General features: G+C 33.6%; 1 protein-coding gene across 2 annotated transcripts in view; it reads left to right on the top strand.

Annotated features, from left to right (window-relative positions):
- Nucleotides 1-19,578, top strand: part of LOC132695515 (uncharacterized) — an 86,587-nt gene that overhangs the window by 26,016 nt on the left and 40,993 nt on the right. The window contains exons 1-2 of one of the 2 annotated variants that reach the window (XM_060659804.1): nt 10,618-10,827; nt 18,059-18,218. In XM_060659804.1, the coding sequence (XP_060515787.1) occupies nt 18,102-18,218 (117 nt within the window). In that variant the 5' untranslated portion in view covers nt 10,618-10,827; nt 18,059-18,101. Of the gene's footprint in view, nt 1-10,617; nt 10,828-18,058; nt 18,219-19,578 lie in introns of those variants that run through there. The other variant, XM_060659803.1, reaches the window with a different exon arrangement.

The following is a 19,578-nucleotide window of genomic DNA, read 5'->3' as shown; positions in this document are numbered from 1 at the left end:
TTTTTTAAAATACTTCCCGACCCCCCCCCCCCACCCAATTTCAATAGGTTCCGTCAGGGGACTAAATGCTATTTTCTTGCAAAATTTGAAGACGATAGCTTCAACTTTCGGACACTTATCGTGTTTCATAGCGATACCCAAAAAACGCGTATGCGACGAAGATTGCTTGTACATATATTTTGCAAAAACTCAGAACAAGAGATTATATCATAAAAAAGCAAGAACTCTTTTCTTAGTCTGGGGTATTTTAAGTATTTGGCGAAATTTTGGCGGTATAGGCATTTTGCCACCTAAACGATTAAGTGGAAGCTCCTGCAAAGGCGCATCGAACAGATTACCTCCTAACATCGTACATGAAAATGAATCTGAAACAGCTTTGATATATAAATCTATAGAAAGTGGAATACGAAGGAGGGTCAAAAAAGCATCCAGCTATTTCCTTTCCGAGGACAACTTTCATCTGTGCGACATTAATGAGAACTTTTAGCTGAGAAAACACGCGTAGAAGCTTCGGACAGAATTTTTTCACATAGTAGAAAATATTTGTTGCTTAGTAGAACTAACAAAAATGCATTTTATAACTCCAGAAAAAAACAATTGTTCCACTTATACAGATTATAATGTTAAATTTCATTTAGGACATAATTGATATATGCATTGCATTTTTTTTTCAAGTAGGAGAATATCTAAAAGTAACAAAGAAAATGCATTTCGTCTACTTTTAACTTAGATCAGAAAAATATAATATTATATCAGTGCAAAAGTTCGTTACGTCTGGTTTTCAAGATTCAATTTCAAATTGGAAACACTTCTTGGCTGTGACGTTGTGTTCTAGAATCCTGCCAATGCCACATTTTAATGGGGGAGAAAAATTGTCAAGAATTTGCAAGAATATTAAACTAGCCGACGAAAACAAAAATGATTAAATGTGTTGTGGCCTGGGGTATCGAAAGCGCGGATTTAATCAAAAATAATAGCACCTGTTTGTTTCACAATTTTCGCAAATGTGTGTCTATCGCTTGTCTCAAGAACGAGAACAAATACAATATGCGTGCACTTCTCCAGTTATGGTAAAATTGCACAAGAAACAAGTCAAAAACTACTTATAGAATACGCCTTCGATTTTATCCTATATTTATAAAATTCAAATAAATTCATAAAATGTCGGGAATTTCTGAAATGCTGCGCCTTTGCAATCCGTGACGATTTTTGTTTCAATTATTACTTTTACAGTTATGTGAACATAATTCGACCTCTTCAACAATGTCAGTGAAAAGTGGCAGATATCAAACTTCCAGTCCTGAAATAATTTGATACCGAAAGACCTTGCGCTGAGTGAAAATCAACAACCGCGCACTTTAGACGTCGTCAAAGTGAAAGTGGCTTTGAACGGCAATAATAAAACGCCATAAAATTTTGAAAAAACACCGAGGCGAACCACAATTTTAGGGCTTCCCGCGCTTCGCCTAGTCCGAATTAAAATTACTTGTTCGGAAGCACTTTGAGACTTGCACGCGCTTGCACGTGATGCTATTATACTGGGTGCTTCAAAACACGTTCCTCTCATTTCTAGGGTAAATATCCCAAAACGCCTTTTCGTAAAATTCGGCTCTGCAAAAACGGCCCAATTTTTGTTTATTCGTATTTCTGATTACGAACACAAATACCTTTGATTGGGTTAAGGGGACAGAATTTTAATATTTTTTACGTGGGCGTCATTCAAAAGCGCTACTATTTTTTACTCCTGTCCTAAAAATCTTAGTAAATTATTTTTTTCATGCGCGAATATGAAATAATGAATGTTTCAAAAGCAGTTATGAAACAAAGATTTTGTAAATTATTTTGAACTTAAATTAGGTGATCAGTAAATATGACTCAATTAAAAGTATTTACGGTCTAAATTTAATTTAGGTACCTTACGTTACCTTTTAATATTCTATTTACGGAACGTTTTCTAAAACACCCTGTATATGCGCTGAATAAGATTTTAATTTATAGGGAAGGACGGTAACAAATTTACCACGGGATCTGGAAGGTTTTGCAGTTTTGTGAGCTTGTTTTGATGGGGGTTTCAGATTTTCAAAAAATCCATGACCCACTTGCTATTTCAAAAAGGATTTTGCCCATTTTTAAGTCGTCATATCTTCGTATCTTTGTAAATCTGAGAAAAAAAGGCTTCGTGGTTACAACCTTAGGCTTTAGGGCATTATCCTAAACATTTTGGTATCTCAAAAATAGCTTGAACAATGAAAAAATAACATTTTAAAATTAATCGTTTTTCCCAGTAGGCATTTTATTATTTGTGGCTTTTAACCATCAACCCGATTTATTTTTGACTAACTTAAACTAAATTTAGCCAAATTTTGGCGAAGCTTCTGGCCGTCGTGCCCCACTCCCCCTATTTATAATGTTATATATAATAATTATAATTATTTATTTAAAAGTATTTACTGAAAAAAAAGTTACTGATTAGTTACTAGTTTTCTATCGATTAAAATGTTTTTTGTTGGTATTTATAAGAATTTCGAAAGTTTTGCCTTTATTCTAAATTCGTAGAATTATCCAAAAAATAACTTTTTTTTAGAATTTTTAAGTGGTCCTCGTATTACGCAAGGGGCTAAAAATGTACAAATAATCGGAATTTATAATTATTAGAAGAAAAAACGAAAAAAAATAATTTGTTTAATTATTGAGGTGGGAATTTAATCTACGCTTGCTTTTTGGCGCATTCATTATCGACCGCCCTGTATAAGCAAGGAGTGTCAAAACTGGAAACAAAACGTCTATGGCAATTAGAGGTAAAAGTAAATTAATTTAATAGAATATGCGAATTGTTGATCTTTTGCGTCGCGATCCAGTGGTGTAGCAAAACATAATTCCAAGTACCCGTTTCAAAATCCAAATTTAAACGGCGCGTGGAATGTATTATCGATCGCCGAAAATATCCTGCCATTTTTAACGAGGTTGAAAAATCGCAAATCACTGTAAAGGTGCGGAAGACGCCCCGATACGCCTTTTCTGCGACACCACTGGTGTGCAACGCATTATTTAATTTAACTACAGTTATAGTTCTGCAAATAATGTAAATATATTAAAATGTTAAAACCGTGTATGCATAATCGAGTCATGTGCAGTGTTTTTTGTGCGAATAAGAACCTGTTATCTTTCGTTACTTACGTTTTCGGTTACATCATATTTTAACACTTTACGCTCGCATGTTTAAACTTTCTATTTATATTTTGCGATGCGAAATTTGCAAATTAATGTAATTACAGAGGATGCTCGTAGTCATCTCTCGTCCTACGGGTTTTATTCAGCATACAGCAAACGTATCCTATTTTGGTAGCAATTTTTTTTTAAATCTCTATATCAAAAGTACAAAAAAAATTAAACTATGGGTGCTATTGATAATGATGCGAGTTCGGTCAAGGTCTGAATGAATTCTGATTCATTATAGGGTTTAATTTTTTATTTCTTGCTTACCGGAACAACATATAAATAAATAAATATAAAAATTAAATTAAATTATAGAAAAAACAAAAAGGAAACTGTGAGTGAGCAGTCAACAAAAAGAAGAAAAAAATCTGAAGGATGTTGCCAACAATCAATGCTATTTTCCTGCCTTCTTAGACGTTTTATAATATACTATAACTTTAATATAATTATGCATATTTTGGAACCTCTAGCTACATGAACTTTTATTCTTATTTTTACCCAAATAACTTATTTACGTAGGTATGTGTATAAAAAATGGTCATGGTCATGTATATATAAAATGCCAATAATGACAAATTCTTGGTGATCTCTAATCATATCGAGTATTCTAAAATCTCTCTAATTATTATAATATATTATTGTTAAACCATAATCCATTATAATTTAACTAAATATAATACACGTAATCAATACTGAAAAGAGATAAAAAAAATATATTACCCAAAGATTTATTATAGGGTCGCATAAACCGAATTTGAATTTAAATTTTCTTTAAAAAATGGTAGCTACGCCAATGATCGCTGGCGAAGTCCAAAGACCTCAACAAAAAAAAAACACACACATACACATTCGTGCCCCTCAAATTCGTGAACGTATTTGTAACTTGTGCCACAGTTACAATTGCGTTACAATACGAGAACATTTTTCATATATCCAACGCAAGACAGTCGATTTAAGATTTTCACGGTAGATATTCTCTCAAGTTCCTGTATACAGGGCGATACCGCCGAATATAACCGTTACCTGTATCACGAATACGAACGTTATTAATTTTGTGGACATCATTTCGTAGAATTGCAAAATTGACAGTTTAAGATATGTCAAAATTTAAGAGTTGGACTTTTGACATACATAATCGCATTGCAGCATATACTTTTTAGTTAAAAATTCAAGATCGCGAACGTCCTGTATATTGAACAGGTGTAAATCCTTACAACATAATTACCGACGGCGTATAAGTATGAAATATTGTAGCAAAAAGAAGTGGCCAAGTACCGAAATATTCAAAACGCAAAAATTATGCACCGAGTGTTTCGACTTTGTATTCACATAACGGAATATGTAAAAAAGACATTATTCATTTACTTATACGTTTACTTTCGGTGAAGGTTGGGCCATTTTTAACCGGGCCCGGCAAAAATTCAAAACGTTTGGGATAGGCTCCATCAAGATTTCGACAGTGTCCGAAACCGATCTAAAATTCACAGACCGATTTATACAAATATTTTTTTTTGGGCGGGAAAAATATTTGCACACACGAATGTTATCAAAGATGTCGTTGTTAATTTTAAAACGTACGCATTAACATATTTAACACAGCGGTTTGTCAATTGCCACCCGACTAGAAACAATCGAACCAAATGGGTTCGACCGCAAAGTATGGCATCCCACCACTTTAATAATATATCCCCTCCTATGGCGTGAAAAAATTTATCAACAATTTGCGCATGCAGCGCCGACTACGGAGCTTTTGCTATAAGCTAAACTTCACTATTTGTTGCTAATTTGTTATAGTCGACCATTTCGCTGATAGATGGCGAAGCTGAACCGATTCTTTTTTTTTTCTTTTGCGTTGAAAGTAATATTCGCGAAAATAATTTTTAAGCAATACGCATTTGGACAGACCGGGTTCGTTCGATATTGTTTTGTGTTTGTGGAATGTTGTAACCGTTATAGTCAGACACTAAAATAGGATAAAGACAATTATGAAATCAACACTCGGACATTTAATGAATTATTAAGCACATGAACGCGACTTTTACTTTGGTTTGCTTCCATAACTGTACACTATAATTTAGTTCACTACATCCACCATTAAGCGTCTCGCGTTAGACGTATACGGTCGCCCACAACATCGTAGAACTTTTATTAGATTTTCAGTAGATGGGCGAGGAGAGATAGAGACTTTCCATGCAAGGAAGTTGGTTCTGAAAAATTTTGAAATACCATCAAAAATACGAAAATGGAAATGAAATTTGTAATAAACACTAACCAAACACTAACCTAACCAAACTAACCAAAACTATAAAAATAATCTCAGAAAAATAATTATTTATACCACTAAGGGAAAATAAAGCACAAAGTTCAAAATATTATAAAATTTTTAGAAGAAATCACATTTTATTTAATTAACTAACTACAAAAAATTAATTGAGAATTCTTTAAAGAGTGCGTAAAGCACCGGTCCAAAGAGTAAATAAATTTATAAAAAGAGTAAATAGAAAAAAATGGTAAGTATAAAACAAATTCCTTAACCTTATTATTATTGTACATTGTAGAGTAAATATCTATATTTAATTTACATTCAAGTAAATTTTTAAGTGTTTTGCAAATTTAATATATTTATTTATATTTCTTATATTATTATTTTCTGGAAGTTTATTATAAGTACATGCTGCTTGGAATACAGGATTGGAAAGTCCTTTACTAGTTATGAAATCTGGTGTCATACATGTGAACGTCTTTATTAAATATAATCTTCATGTTTGACTTTTTTATTTCATTTATCACCTTATACATAAATGTACATCGTTCTAGATTAAGCAATTAAATAAAAATTTTAAGAATTTATTTTGTAGAGTTTATATTTTATTAAAATAAGTTGCGCCACATACACCCCATATTGGAATTAGGTATCTCATATGTGATACAAAATAAGAATTGTAAATATTCATTTTACTACCGTAACTCAGATTATTTCGGCTTTTGTATATGGCACTGACCACTGGGAAAATATTATTTGATATAAAATTAATATGTTTATGTTTATATATTTACATTATTAATGCTTAATCTTAGCATCTGTAATACTTTGTTTTTTTGCTTGAACAACATGTATTTAGTTTTATCAATATTGATTTTTAATGTATTACCCAAAAGTATATTTTTTTAAATAAGAACGTATTATTTCTTTAAAATCATTCTCGCTTTCACCACTATAAAGTAACACTGTATCGTCTGCATATGTGCAATACCTTGCTGTAAGACCTGCACACTGCTAATTTAAAACAGCAATGGTCCCAGGACTGAACCCTGAGGAACATACACTTGATTGTATTTCACTTTTAACATTGTTTGTTTGAACAAATTGTTTTCGATCCAATAAACAAATTGTTACTAGCTCGTAAATACTATCTCTTAAACCCCTATTATTTAATTTCGCTAACAAAACATGTATACTGACAACATCGAACGCTTCCTGTCCGCAAACTGTTTTTTTTAGCCAGATTTTTAATAAATACAAATACAAAAAAGTTATACTTTAGTTGAAAGTAGGCTTTGACTAACATAATCAGAAGAAAAGACAATAAAATAGTACGAAGTAGGCTCTGACGAAAACAGACACGGTAAAACACTTGGGTTCGGGTGAATTCCGTTGCTGTTTGACAGTATCTTGGGTGTTTTTAAAAAGTTTTGGTTAGTTTTCCGATAATGCCAAGAAATAACGTGTTTTCCAAGATGGAGATACGCTACATGATATGCTTATACGCACAAGATAATCATAATAGACACCGAGCTCATAGACGTTTTGAACTGAGGTGGCTTTTACTTGAAAATCCATTTATCAAAATAAATAAGAACTAAAAGTTCAGATTTTTGCGAAATTTCGTGAAAATCTGAACTTTTAGTTCTTATTTATTTTCATAGACGGTTTTTGGAGATGTGTCCAGATTTTAAAATTTTTAAGAATATTTATAACAGACTCGGCGAAACTAGTTAGTTCCGCCCCAAGAGGGATTCTGTGGGGTGAACAAAAATGATTACACCGGGAGCCGGAAGTTTGGTGTGGAATAATTGATAATTACATATTAAGACCCATCGAACTACCGACGGCGAGCTGTGGCTCATTTTTTTGCAAACTCAATTCTCCGATTGTCTGGATGATATATATTTAGAGTTAAGAAGAACAACGATATTCATGCAAGATGGCGCTCCGACGCACTTTTCGAGACATGTCAGAGACTACCTTATCGTTGGATTGGTGGTCTAGGAGTTCAGATTTCAATACTATTGATTTTTGTGTTTGGTGGTTTATGAAGTCACTAGTGTATGAAGATGTAGTTCGTATGACTTATTACTATTTAAAATCAGGCTGTCTTTTTCAGTTTTCATTGACGTCGTCTTTTTTTGAGTCTGAAATTCTAAATATCACTTAAGGATGTACCGCAAATTTCGAACCCAAATTCTTCGAAAACGGCGACTCGAGGCGAAATTTAAAAAGTATATCTTTTTCGTGTTAAAAAGGTGTAAGAAGTGATATTAAGAATTTGCATACACTAAGGCGCAAAGAAGTAGGGAAGTGTCAAATGCAAGTATCATTCGGTAACCCCCTATATAATTTGCCCCAAAAATTTCTCAAAAAAATCCTAATTTGCCAAATTTGGTGCAAAAAGCTCGATTATTTGAGGAAAGAGAGAAGAGAAAAACTTGTACGGTAATTATAGCTTCATGTTTTTGAAATAAGTATTTAAGCCTAATCATATTTCTTATTGCAATTTTTTACCTATATCATCTAAATCCATACAATATTTTTTTATTTAATAAGATCCTCTAATTAGGCGCCACCGACTTGTAACGGAATTTCGTAACGCCTTAAAATTTGGCCGAAGTAAGCTGCTTGTTAAAAATATGTTTTTATATGGCCTGGAACTAGGGAATGACACACTTTTCAATTTGTCACTTCATAAACAAATAAAGTTTCGAAAAATACTAAATATTTACTAAAAACAAGTTTTTTCGTTTTTTTTTTTATAATTTTGAGAAGAGCGTTGCTAATCATTTGAAACATATTTTTAATACAATTTTTTTAGTATAATGAAAATAAAAATGAAAAAGAAAATAAATTTAAAATGCGCTTTGAAATTTGGATTCTAAAATGATGAAAGGTGGCTCGAAATGATGCATACCGCCTTATTTTTGCGAAAATAATTACATATAGAACCCCTTAAAGGTACAGAAAAAAAGTCGACTGTTTTTCCAACGGTAACCCGCGTGGCAATTTGTATTTCGTTGAATCGGACCTGCCATACAAACATGGCAACTCGTTTGAAGGAGCATTAAAATCGAATACGTAGCGGTACATGTCTCGCAGTTAATAACACCTCGTACTTTTTGCGATAATACATCAGCAACAAAGCAGCAAAAATAAACGAAACAATAACACCGCGGGACATTTTTAAGAGGATTTAATTAAAGAAAAGAATCTGGCGTATTGCGCGACCAACTGGACGTCCATTTCGTTTGCTGTAAGTTCAAAATCCCTGGCATTTTCGACGACGTAAAGATACGTAATAACCAACCAACGATAAATACAATTTTCGGACACACAATAGCGACGATTAGTAACAATAAGTTTGCCAGTCAAATATGGTTACCTAACCCAGAGTACCAACAAACAGAGGGAGAGATTTAAATAAATTCCCAACTTAGAGTTTCTGTTAAGTCGCCGCTGCCTAGTAGTCAACCTGGTTAATTCAAAATTGGCAGTCAATTAGTCTTATATTATTAAAATTATTATTATTAGTTATTAGTCAAATAATCACAACTCCAATGAATAAGCCAGAGTAAAAAAAAATACAAAACGTTGCCTCAAATGAAGTTGATTCAATATGTCAAGAAAATCGAATTTTTGTAAAATAACAAGAGTAAAAATTGAAAATTATTTAAACAAGGAACATCAAGGACAACGGAATGGCTGGACGCCGAGTTATATAGAGTTAAAAAGAAACGAAAACAAAGGCGTTTAAAATAATTAGCTGGTATTGTTTATAGGGAAAACATCCGCTAGATGTCGTGTGCGTAATCGCCGGAAGCTGGAAAATCAGATAAACCGTTAGCGAATTTAGCAAAATCAACACGCAAATCACCAAAACGTCGAGAAAATTGTGAGACCATAGTCAACTAAACCCCTAATGGCGGTAATTTCGCATTTAGACGGCAACAATGCATTGGCGCAAACCCCAAGCTAGTGCCGCGAAAAGAAAGTAGTTCGATCGCCACTTACCTTGGAAACAGTTAATGCGGAGAGCGAGAGACAGGAACCTAACCTACTTAGTACGTCACACGATGCATGTGACGTCAAAATTTTGAGAGTGGTGCACACGCTGCGCTGCCAGATCTGAAAAAATATTGGCGAATCTCAGAACGTCGCCTCATCTGAAATTGATGTCTCCGACACATAAATCCCTTGAATTGTTTCTTAAGGTGTTGATAGTGAGAATGCATTCTTATATAATTTTATACAAATCGGTAATAGTTTTTCTACATTTAGACATTTGTGTAATCTGTGTATTCATATAAAATGTATAAAATAATCTTAACATAAATATAATCTATATAATATTATAAATATATAAAATGAAAAGCAGCTATCTTTTTTACTATATCTTATGTTTTGATTTCATTTATCTTCGATGCATCTTTTAAAAAATAGACAAATTCGTATGCAAACGAATGATGTAGCATTGATGTCTCTATGAGATATGGATATAAATTATTAACGTCCACTATCGGTATCTTAACCATTAGATTAAAAATAATTAAAAACCAAATCGAATATGGAAACGAGATCGATCTTCATCTTAACTGATTGAATTAGATTTAGATACCTCTGACGTTGCATTATGGGAATAGGGAACTCGCTATGATGGCAGATTAAAACAAACGAGACGACTTTTAGTCTGCAATATAGAAAATATTTATAAAAAGAATTGTCCTTCCAATATATAAATAAAATCAATATCGAGGTTAGTCGTCTGATCTAGCAACGATGTCCCCGTGGCATATATTCAAATAATATTCTATAAATTTCTCTTTTTGCCAAAAATGTATTTTTGCATTTTTACTTCCATCTACCTGTACTTATTCTACGCAATATAAAAAAAATGAAAAGGCCAGTTGCTTCGGTTCTTTTTTAAACAAAAATTCCTGGGCGCGTTATTGAAAATGATTCGCTCAGTCCAGAAGCCAAAACTCCGCGCGTTCGTCTATCTCCCATCGCGACGTTTAACCCACATACCGCGTCTTTTTCTCAACGATCCCACCCTCCGGAAATGGCAACGTCGCAATTCGCGGCGCTCGAATTCGACGTTACGTTACGACTTTTCAGTCTAAAGACGTCTTCGAATCGACGATCGTCGAGACAGCAAGCGTCGGAAACAATTGAACGCGCCGCGCGCGACTATCAGCTGTTTTCGCTGCTCAAATGTCAACCAGAAACACGCTCGCTCGGATACTGTGTGTTGCCCCGTTTAAATCGTCGTCGCGATTGGTGTACTCGGACGTTTTTTTTTTCGGCATTTTAAATAATTAGCGGATAATTTTCTTATTATCGTAAGTACCCGCCGATTAGCAAGGAAAAATTCGAAAAAAAAAAGCCGAAAAAGAAAGTATAAAGATCGTCAGGCGAACCATGGCACTTTCTTGATTGGTATTAATGCGATTAACGTAATTTAAGTTACCAATTTTTTTTGGGCATCGCACAGCGGAGAAAACGCATGCATATGTTAAAAAAAAACGCGTTTAAAATTCCATCGGGCAGTCGAAAGAAATGGTGATGCTCTGCGCAAACAGAATTCGAAATTAACGTCTTTAAAATTTTATACACTCATCGTTGATGGCATGTGAACTGACCATTGTACAATATACCGGGTGATTTCGACACGCGGTGCGTTCGGCAAATTTGTTATATAAGAAAAATAACATGTCCTTTTTTTGTTCTGTGTCGACATCCTGAGAACGCTGAGGATAAAAATTTCCAACAGTCCAAACCGATTCTTACGACATTTCTATTTTTTTTATTTTCTCGCGATTAATAAACTATTTTTTCTGATAACAATTCTGGTCTTGCATATAAACAAATTATAAGACTTTTTTAGTTAACTTGGAAGACATCTAGTAAAGCCGCGAGTGAAGTGATGCTGGAAAGTTTTAAATATAATTTCAATTTTTAATTAAAAAATAATTCATTGAAGACAGCTGAGCACGTCAAATCGCAAAAATGTTAGCTACGAGATAAACCCACGTGGTCGCAAGGTAAGCAACCATAATCGCGTTACTCAGCACTATTGATGGCGTAGGAAAAGCCCTTTTCAGAGACTCAAAGTTTACTAAAATGCGTTAAGCATTTTTGGAGATATGAACATTTATTTAAAAAAGATACAGCAAACAGCATTGAACAAAAAATATGTGAAGTTTTCGCAGTATGCACTTTAACTATGGTAGACACAAGATAGTTTTGGAGAAACCCCCGATTTTAAAATTCAAATTCAATTACGCCCTCTGGTAGCCATTTCCAGAATCCGGGAACATCCGTTTCCCTAATACTGTACCTCGATTTGAGTGTTTATTATTTCATTATCTAATTTAGAATTCAAAAAAAAAATCGAAGCTCTTTAAACGAGTAGTTAAAGAAATCGATGAACACAAAGGTCGTACACCATGACCCTCCGGACGGTACATGTGAAATTAACCCCATTACAACGATTGTCTTAACTCATGTACTGTAATAAAACTATTACAATAAACATTATTACACGTGAAAATTTAAATACGTGCCGCAGAAAATTACTCCGCCACATCACTTTCTAATTTTATTTAAATGGATTTGCCATACGCGCGTAGACAAACAAAAAATGTCACTTTTAACACCTCCCAGCTAGTAATAAAATTACAAGAGATTTCTACGGATAATATACAACTTTTATTTATGCTATTAACACAAATAACGGGCAGTGGCTGTTCGTAAAGGCAAATGGGGATAATTTCTACCGATTTCTCGCACTCACACGCTACTGAAACATATAAACCGTGTTACATAACAATTGTAATAATCATTCGAAGTAAACTAAACATAAAATTGTATTATACACGCATAACATTCGTCAACAATGACACAAGATATATTTGCCACATAGAGTAGTCGTATTAATTCATATTTGAGTCCACCGTGCGTAGTTAACGACGGCTTAAAACCATCCGAAACGGATAACAGCACCTGTTTAGGCGGATATTTCAAAACTTCTCTTTTTGTGAATAATCAGAGACAATTATACATCGTATCCTTACGATGTTTTCATGTTACGGCGTTTTAATCATGTTAAATCAAAAGAGTGTCGAAACATTTTATTAAACACTTCGGGCCGAATTACGTCGAAAAAAATTCGTTTGTCCTATAGATCATAAAATTAAATTACGATCTTGGGTAGTTTAAAATTAATTTCGTTTTTAAATTGGCCGCCGGCTTTCTCTCGCGTAACGAACTACAAACAAATTGTTTGCCGGTATAATGATCTACCAGAGAAAACTGTATGGGCAAACATTTATAAAATTAACAAGTATCAATTCCGAAAAAAAGATAAGCAATGTCACGATAACGTACAATCGTAACCAACATAAATTCACTTGCAAAATACGTATTCGCAGATTCAAAGCGGGTGATTGGTGCAACGTGGGACGTGGGCAAAAAATTACGGAAGAAAATGACATTTTGGCAAATAAATTAGAAACATGCTTGAATTTTTCATATCGATTTTTGTAAGAAATACCTGGCGTCCGCAAAACGAGTTTGACAAATTTGCTGCAATTCTACTTAAAATCGATTTTCATAAATAGTTATTTAAATCTATTAAAACGTTAAAAGGCGCTTAATTCGCTTCCTAATGTTAAAGAAATTTCCATTCCTACGGCTATAATTACCGGACTTATGTAAAACAAGCGACACAGAATCATCTGCGTTGGCATTTTCCTAATCAGCGTCGCGCGTAAAAAATATTTCTTAAAAATTAGAAAAAAACGCCGCTTTTATACCTTTGCAAATCCAACGCGAATTTGTTTCAGCCGTGGCGTAACTTTAATTCTAAATAAACGATGATTAATGCAGGAAATCGGCGTATTAAATTGTAAAACGAAATCTTAACCGAAACGCCACTGAGGTAGCTCGTCTTCACAAGGCTAAATAAGACAGTTTCACCTTTTCACATACTCTCTCGCAATCACGCATATAGATATTTATACGAACACACGGTTTAGACGTGCAAAAATCATCTTACGAGATGCTCCATTTATAGCAATAAAAATACGAAACACATACGTCGGCGGATTCCCGAATCTGCTAATAATTCGGCGGTTCCTACGCAGTTTGCAACACTTAACCCGACGATTATCTTCGTAAATGCTGACTTATATACGAAAAGAAGCTTAAAAAGACAGAGATCAATGACATTACCGAATAATACGAAATCCTCTACCGTTGAAGAACGTGATCGATTTTGGTACTTTTTTTTTGGAATTATTTAATAAGTCTAAATTCCGATCTTTAAAGTCCGGTAGAACGTTGTGGGGAATAAAAACGTTACAGTTTTCTTCGCACATATTATATGCTATAATAGATTAAATCCAATTTTGTATCGTCTTAATATTGAGCTTTTTTCACAACGCGATAACCGCTGAAATAATTGCGTTTAAAAACTATCGGCCACAGATTGCCACTTTCAGGAACCATCTAAAATTAAAAAATATGCGTGACAAAGTGCGCGCGGCAAATTTGTAACATACAGTATATTGACCTTACTAAGCACCAGGAAAGGAAAAAGCAACTGCCTACGTTTTTCTTTTTTTTTAGACAAACTTCTTAAATGACATAAAACAAAAATAAAATTTTAAAACTGTACAAAACTTTTCCGTATTGTTAACATTGACGAGAATCAAAAGCGCCCCGGTATAAAAAAATGTATTTCGAAATACCGGCCATGGGTTTTTGGCGAACTAAAAATTTGTGGTGCGTCATCACTTGTTCCGCTTTGTCATAAACATTTGGGAATCGCGTGGCGGGATTCCCAAAAACCTTAGAAAATTCGCTCGTAAATTATTCGTTATAGGGTTTTTAACCCTTTCATCATCGACATCTCAGCAGACCTCCGCGTTAATACAATAATTCATCAAATGATAAAAAAGATAATGGCAACAATTTTCTCATTTTGTATGGATATTTTATTTTTTGATTCAACGAAAAATTATAAATTTTCTTCCTTTAGTGGCTTACTAAACGCGCTATTAAAAGTTCTGGAAAACTAGCGTACGAAATTTTTCGGTAATAAAAATAATAATACATATTTTACAAATATTGTTGCAGGGTTGCCGGATTTCACTGAAATTGATGACACGAACTTTGGAATTTAAAATATACAAAACTCTTCCGATTACATCTGGTTATGCCGGTCAAATACGTTTTTAAAAAAAAAATATTTCTGAAAAACATCTTTACCTATTTAAAAAAACGTTATTTTAATTTTTGAAATTAAACTCCAAAATACAAAACTTGCTTTTAACTCTTTATGACTACTTTTTAAGCTAAACTATAAATAAATAAAAAAAATAGCACTGAAAGTGCAATATTATATTAATTTATTGGCAATCAAAATTGATGCGAACTTAAGGTGCAAATATCCACAAAGAAAGCTGTGGTATAATGATTGGTTAGTTTCCTTTAATTCTATTGCTACGTTAAATTTAGTGGTATTATGACTAAACGGAGTTTATTTATTTATTTAAGTAACCAACAACAATTCCGTCTCCATATTTATCCGTTTTAAACATTCAATAAATGTCCTCTCTAGCATTATCGAGAGGCATCGATTTCTCGGTGACTGCATAATACGGACCAAAAAAAAATCTAAAGAATTTCATGAAAGAATTTCTTGCGACATTTTCGCAAGCTCGCGCGCAGAAAACGATTTACTTAGAGTGGAGGCAAATTATACGCGACAACACCTTTGATTTGTCCTTTTTGTCTTCCTGATCAAAGATTGTCCGCGTCACACCCAGGCATTTTTTTGCACCAGAAAATCGAAACGTATCTTGAAAACCGTTCAAGGTTGTCTAAAGGCGTTCTTTTCACTGTTTGCGATCCAAGGCGAAATAGATGACAGTTATGCGGATTTTTTCCGATTCAGACCCTCCCAAAAAAATCAATACACGTATTTCTCGTAGGTATATGGACGATAGACAATGGGACGTTTGAATTCTCATTAAGACGAGCAGGATATCAGAAAAAATGTAGGTGGTTTGAAAACGCATAACGCAATAGATTAATTTGAATGTTCAGAAAGATTGCGAAACTTGAAAAAAAAACTTGTTGTTCCCATACTGATGTCAAACCCGGAAAACACAATGCAATTTCCACATGTACAAAAAAAATTGGTAATTTTTTGATGGAAGACACGAAGGCGATTTTATCGAACAAAATATGTTTAATTATTTTGGCGGATTTTTGTTTTTAAAGGTTGTTTTTAACTTTTGACACTTAATAAACCTAGGTTTTATTTGACTAATGACTAAACGTTATGTAAGAATGTATTTTCCACGTAATAACCTGTGGGTTTACAGGGAAAATTAAATTAAATTAAACTAAAAACGAGAGCAATAGGGATTTATAACGTTTAAAGTAATAAATAAAATGTAATATTATATCATCTTTCTTTTTTTTAAACTAATTTTAGGGCAATTCTCGTACATTTAGAACTAAGTTAAATATGTTTTTTTGTAATAAATTGTTTATAGTTTTTTCTGAGAAATGACCGTTCCATCGCCTGCACTGAGCACTCGTCCAAGAGAGAAGATCTGATATAATAACATTTCGATTTCCGGGCTACTAGAGAAAACTGAAAAATTGTCGATATTAAGAGGAACATATAAGATATTTTGATTTTGTAAAAATTTTTTCGTTGCAACGCTTTAACAAAAACAAAATGGCGCCTCTGCGCCTACGGAAGCGACAATCGCGACCTTTTGTCAGTGAACGGAATTGTAAAAACATGTGTACATATATGTACGTCATTTTACGTATTTAGTTACGTAACAGTTTAACTGATTCGTAGGCAGATTCGCGGCGACCGGCCCACCTGCATTACTTATTCGTTAAATGTTTTTGAAAGAATTATCATGAGAAAAACGACTATGGAAACGGTATACGACAAGGTAGGTTCGGATACCTACGATATTCCGTTCTTGTATGAACTGAATACCATTGCGTATTCTTTCGGAAACTGTCTTCATTCCCACGAAATGTCCGTCACATTTACGAATTCCCCGCGCTTTTTATCTTTTTTTACTCGTATATTAATATCGAGAAGAAAAAACAAGACGAAAAAAAACTAAAGGAATTTTTAATAATAATAATATTAATAATATTTCTTTATTAGCTTGGGTTGCTACATACAAAAACAAAACCAACAAACTGCACAACTATAACCAGAGATCAACATAAAAGCAAAATTAAGATGAAACAGAGATTTATACTTAAAATCTAGACATCACATATTTCCTCAACATAGTTTAAAAAATAATGGAAATTATCACAATTTTTCAAGGTATTTGGCAGTTTATCATTTTCGGAGAGAACAACAGAATAGAATTTGTCATTTGGTTAGAGCAATACCTATCTACTAAAATAAAATCATTGCGGTGTCTCGTATTGTAACTATGCACGCTGTTAAAATATTTTACTTTATCACAGATGTAATCAGGTAATAGTTTATTTCTTAACTTCTACATAAAAATATTAGCATCATAAATAATTCCTTGTTTAACCGTCATGGCATTAACGACATTTGACATTAGGTTTACAGGAGTGTATCTAATACACTTTAACATCGCTCTTAATGCTCTGTTTTGAATTAATTGAAAGGTATTTGGTGTACATGGAAAGACTATGGCCTATTCTACATATAAATCCTACTTTTTGTGAAAATTTTCTCATTACGTAATCAGCATGCGGTCGTAGCTTTAATTCTGAGTCTAACATGACTCGAAGGCACTTAATTTTATTTTCGTGTACTAGCATGTCATTATTTATTTCATGTTTTCTCTATTAACAGTACTCAATTTTTGTTTTTTCCCAAAAATGTTAATATTAAGTTTGTGTTTACATAACCGTTCATATGTTCGGTTCAAATCACTGTTAATACTACATTTCATCTGATCTATGTCACTACCAACTATATATAACATTGTATATCTTATACCGAAAAGTTTCCGGTTTGTTATAATGTTTAAGGCAGAAAAATTTATGTTAGAATATTTTTAGGACAAAAATGTATATTAATTTTAAAAAATATTCTCAGTGCACTTTGTTAACTGCATTATATTCGTTTTTGACTTATCATTAACAATTTCGTGTGCAGCCAAAAAAAAAAACAACGAAGGCGCCTTTTTGTTGAAAACTCTCCGAAGCCGACTACTATTTGTTGTTAATCGTTCCACGTGAAATCTAATTTATCTGCGGTATTATTTTAAAGAAAAACGGTGCTTAAAACCTTTAAAATGGAACCCATCGCCTCGGGTGGACTTTCACTTTAATAACGAGCCACGAGATGTCTTTCGACTCACGTCAGCTGCAACTCTTCAACTTTTTTATGTTGAAATCGAAATTTTTACGATATTTTTGACCGACTGCGGCCGGTGCGTATTTTTACTTTCGATGTTGGCTCGCACGTCGAGGTTTAACGCGTTGATTTACGCAAATGAATGCGTAGCTTTGCCTTTAACATGGTGTCTTTTTTTGCAGTATACCAAATTTACAACTGCCATTACCAGAAACTCCGTCGGAAATGGTATCTAGACGCCGGATTCTGTCGAGGTCACGCGACGACCTTCACATGGACGCTACGTTTCAACCACCCGAAGAAGAAGAGGACGTTTGGTATCAAAAAGACAAATTATACAAGGTGGGTGAACTAAATTAAACGGATATCAAAAACTCATTAAACCACTTATTCTACGACGCGAATTTTTAATACTGCTGAGCTTTTAAAAGCTCCAAACATGCCCAATAACAAGAAACTTGTCCGCCTTGACAACTCGCAGAACAGGTAGGGAGTTTGACGTAAAAAAATCGATATTTTACCGGAATATATTCTTTTTATTTAATTCTGGTATATTTTTATATTGTAGGTCAACTTATCGACAATTTCATGTTTAGAAAAAGTTAACAATCAGTAATATACGGATTAAATTGCACTTTTTTTTAATTTATCTGTAACATGGGCGATATTGTTTAAGAATCAACTTGTGCTGTACTATTTCTGGAATCTATTATTTAGGGAGTTCCATCTTCAATGGGTGCTACATTCACCTCCTATCACTTTCTATAATCATTGACCTTTGGCAGCGATTCTTAAAGCCCGTTTGATGAAATTATAATATTAACGACACCGTCTCCGCGTATCTGCAGTCGTCAAACCTTAATCAGTATTCCATATTTACAATATGGAAGAGTTAAAATAAAACCGATAACGCAGGAACTTGTCCCGGTGATGTTTATCGCTAAACTTGCCACAGATATATTTTTGGTAGGACGGGTTCTATATAAAACACCCACTTCGTTTTGTCCACGTCTTGCGGATTGGAATTTTTAATGCCCGCACGCCAATTTGAATAAATATCGTCTGGCGTATCGTAAAAAACTGCTTTAGTACTAATCTTAACTTCAAAATGGCGCTTAAAAAGGATTTTCGTCCCGCCCCTTTATAACTTGATCGAAAATACAAGGACACGTGAGGTGACAAAACATCCTTGCAAATTTCGGTTCTTTAAAATAAAAAAAAGGCACAGGCGAGTTTAAAACCTCATTTATACGATCGATACACAAAGTACGCTGCCCAAAAAGCGACGCATAAAAACAAAGTGTCCTCGCATTCGTGTAAACCGAGACCCTTATCAACTTTTATTGGCTCCTTCCAGAGGGGTTTAATTGGACTTAAAGACGTTTCTTTTTATACGTTTCTGATTCCCCCCAACGAAAATCCCAATAGCCGAAATTAAAAAGCGCATTTTATGGCTAACATAAATAAACTGTATGGCGAAAATATTTGAAGTTTGACAGTGGCGTTGGAATTTTAAAGACTTTTATGTAAACGCGCCCTTATCACGCTTTTTATAGCACGTCTATAAAATAAACAGTTTGAAAAACATTTTTACGATGAGATTTTAATTTAGCAAGTCCCTAAATTGTGTGGTGTGGTCCGTTTTGGCTGATGCACGATTGGGTTCGCAAAAAGTTTAAAACATTTAATAATGTTTAACGGC

This window comes from Cylas formicarius, unplaced genomic scaffold (genome assembly GCF_029955315.1).
Source record: "Cylas formicarius isolate icCylForm1 unplaced genomic scaffold, icCylForm1.1 PGA_scaffold_12__32_contigs__length_19106922, whole genome shotgun sequence".
Classification (NCBI taxonomy): domain Eukaryota; kingdom Metazoa; phylum Arthropoda; class Insecta; order Coleoptera; family Brentidae; genus Cylas; species Cylas formicarius.
The sequence above is the reverse complement of the archived record's forward strand: the minus strand, read 5'-3'. Positions and strand labels throughout refer to the sequence as shown.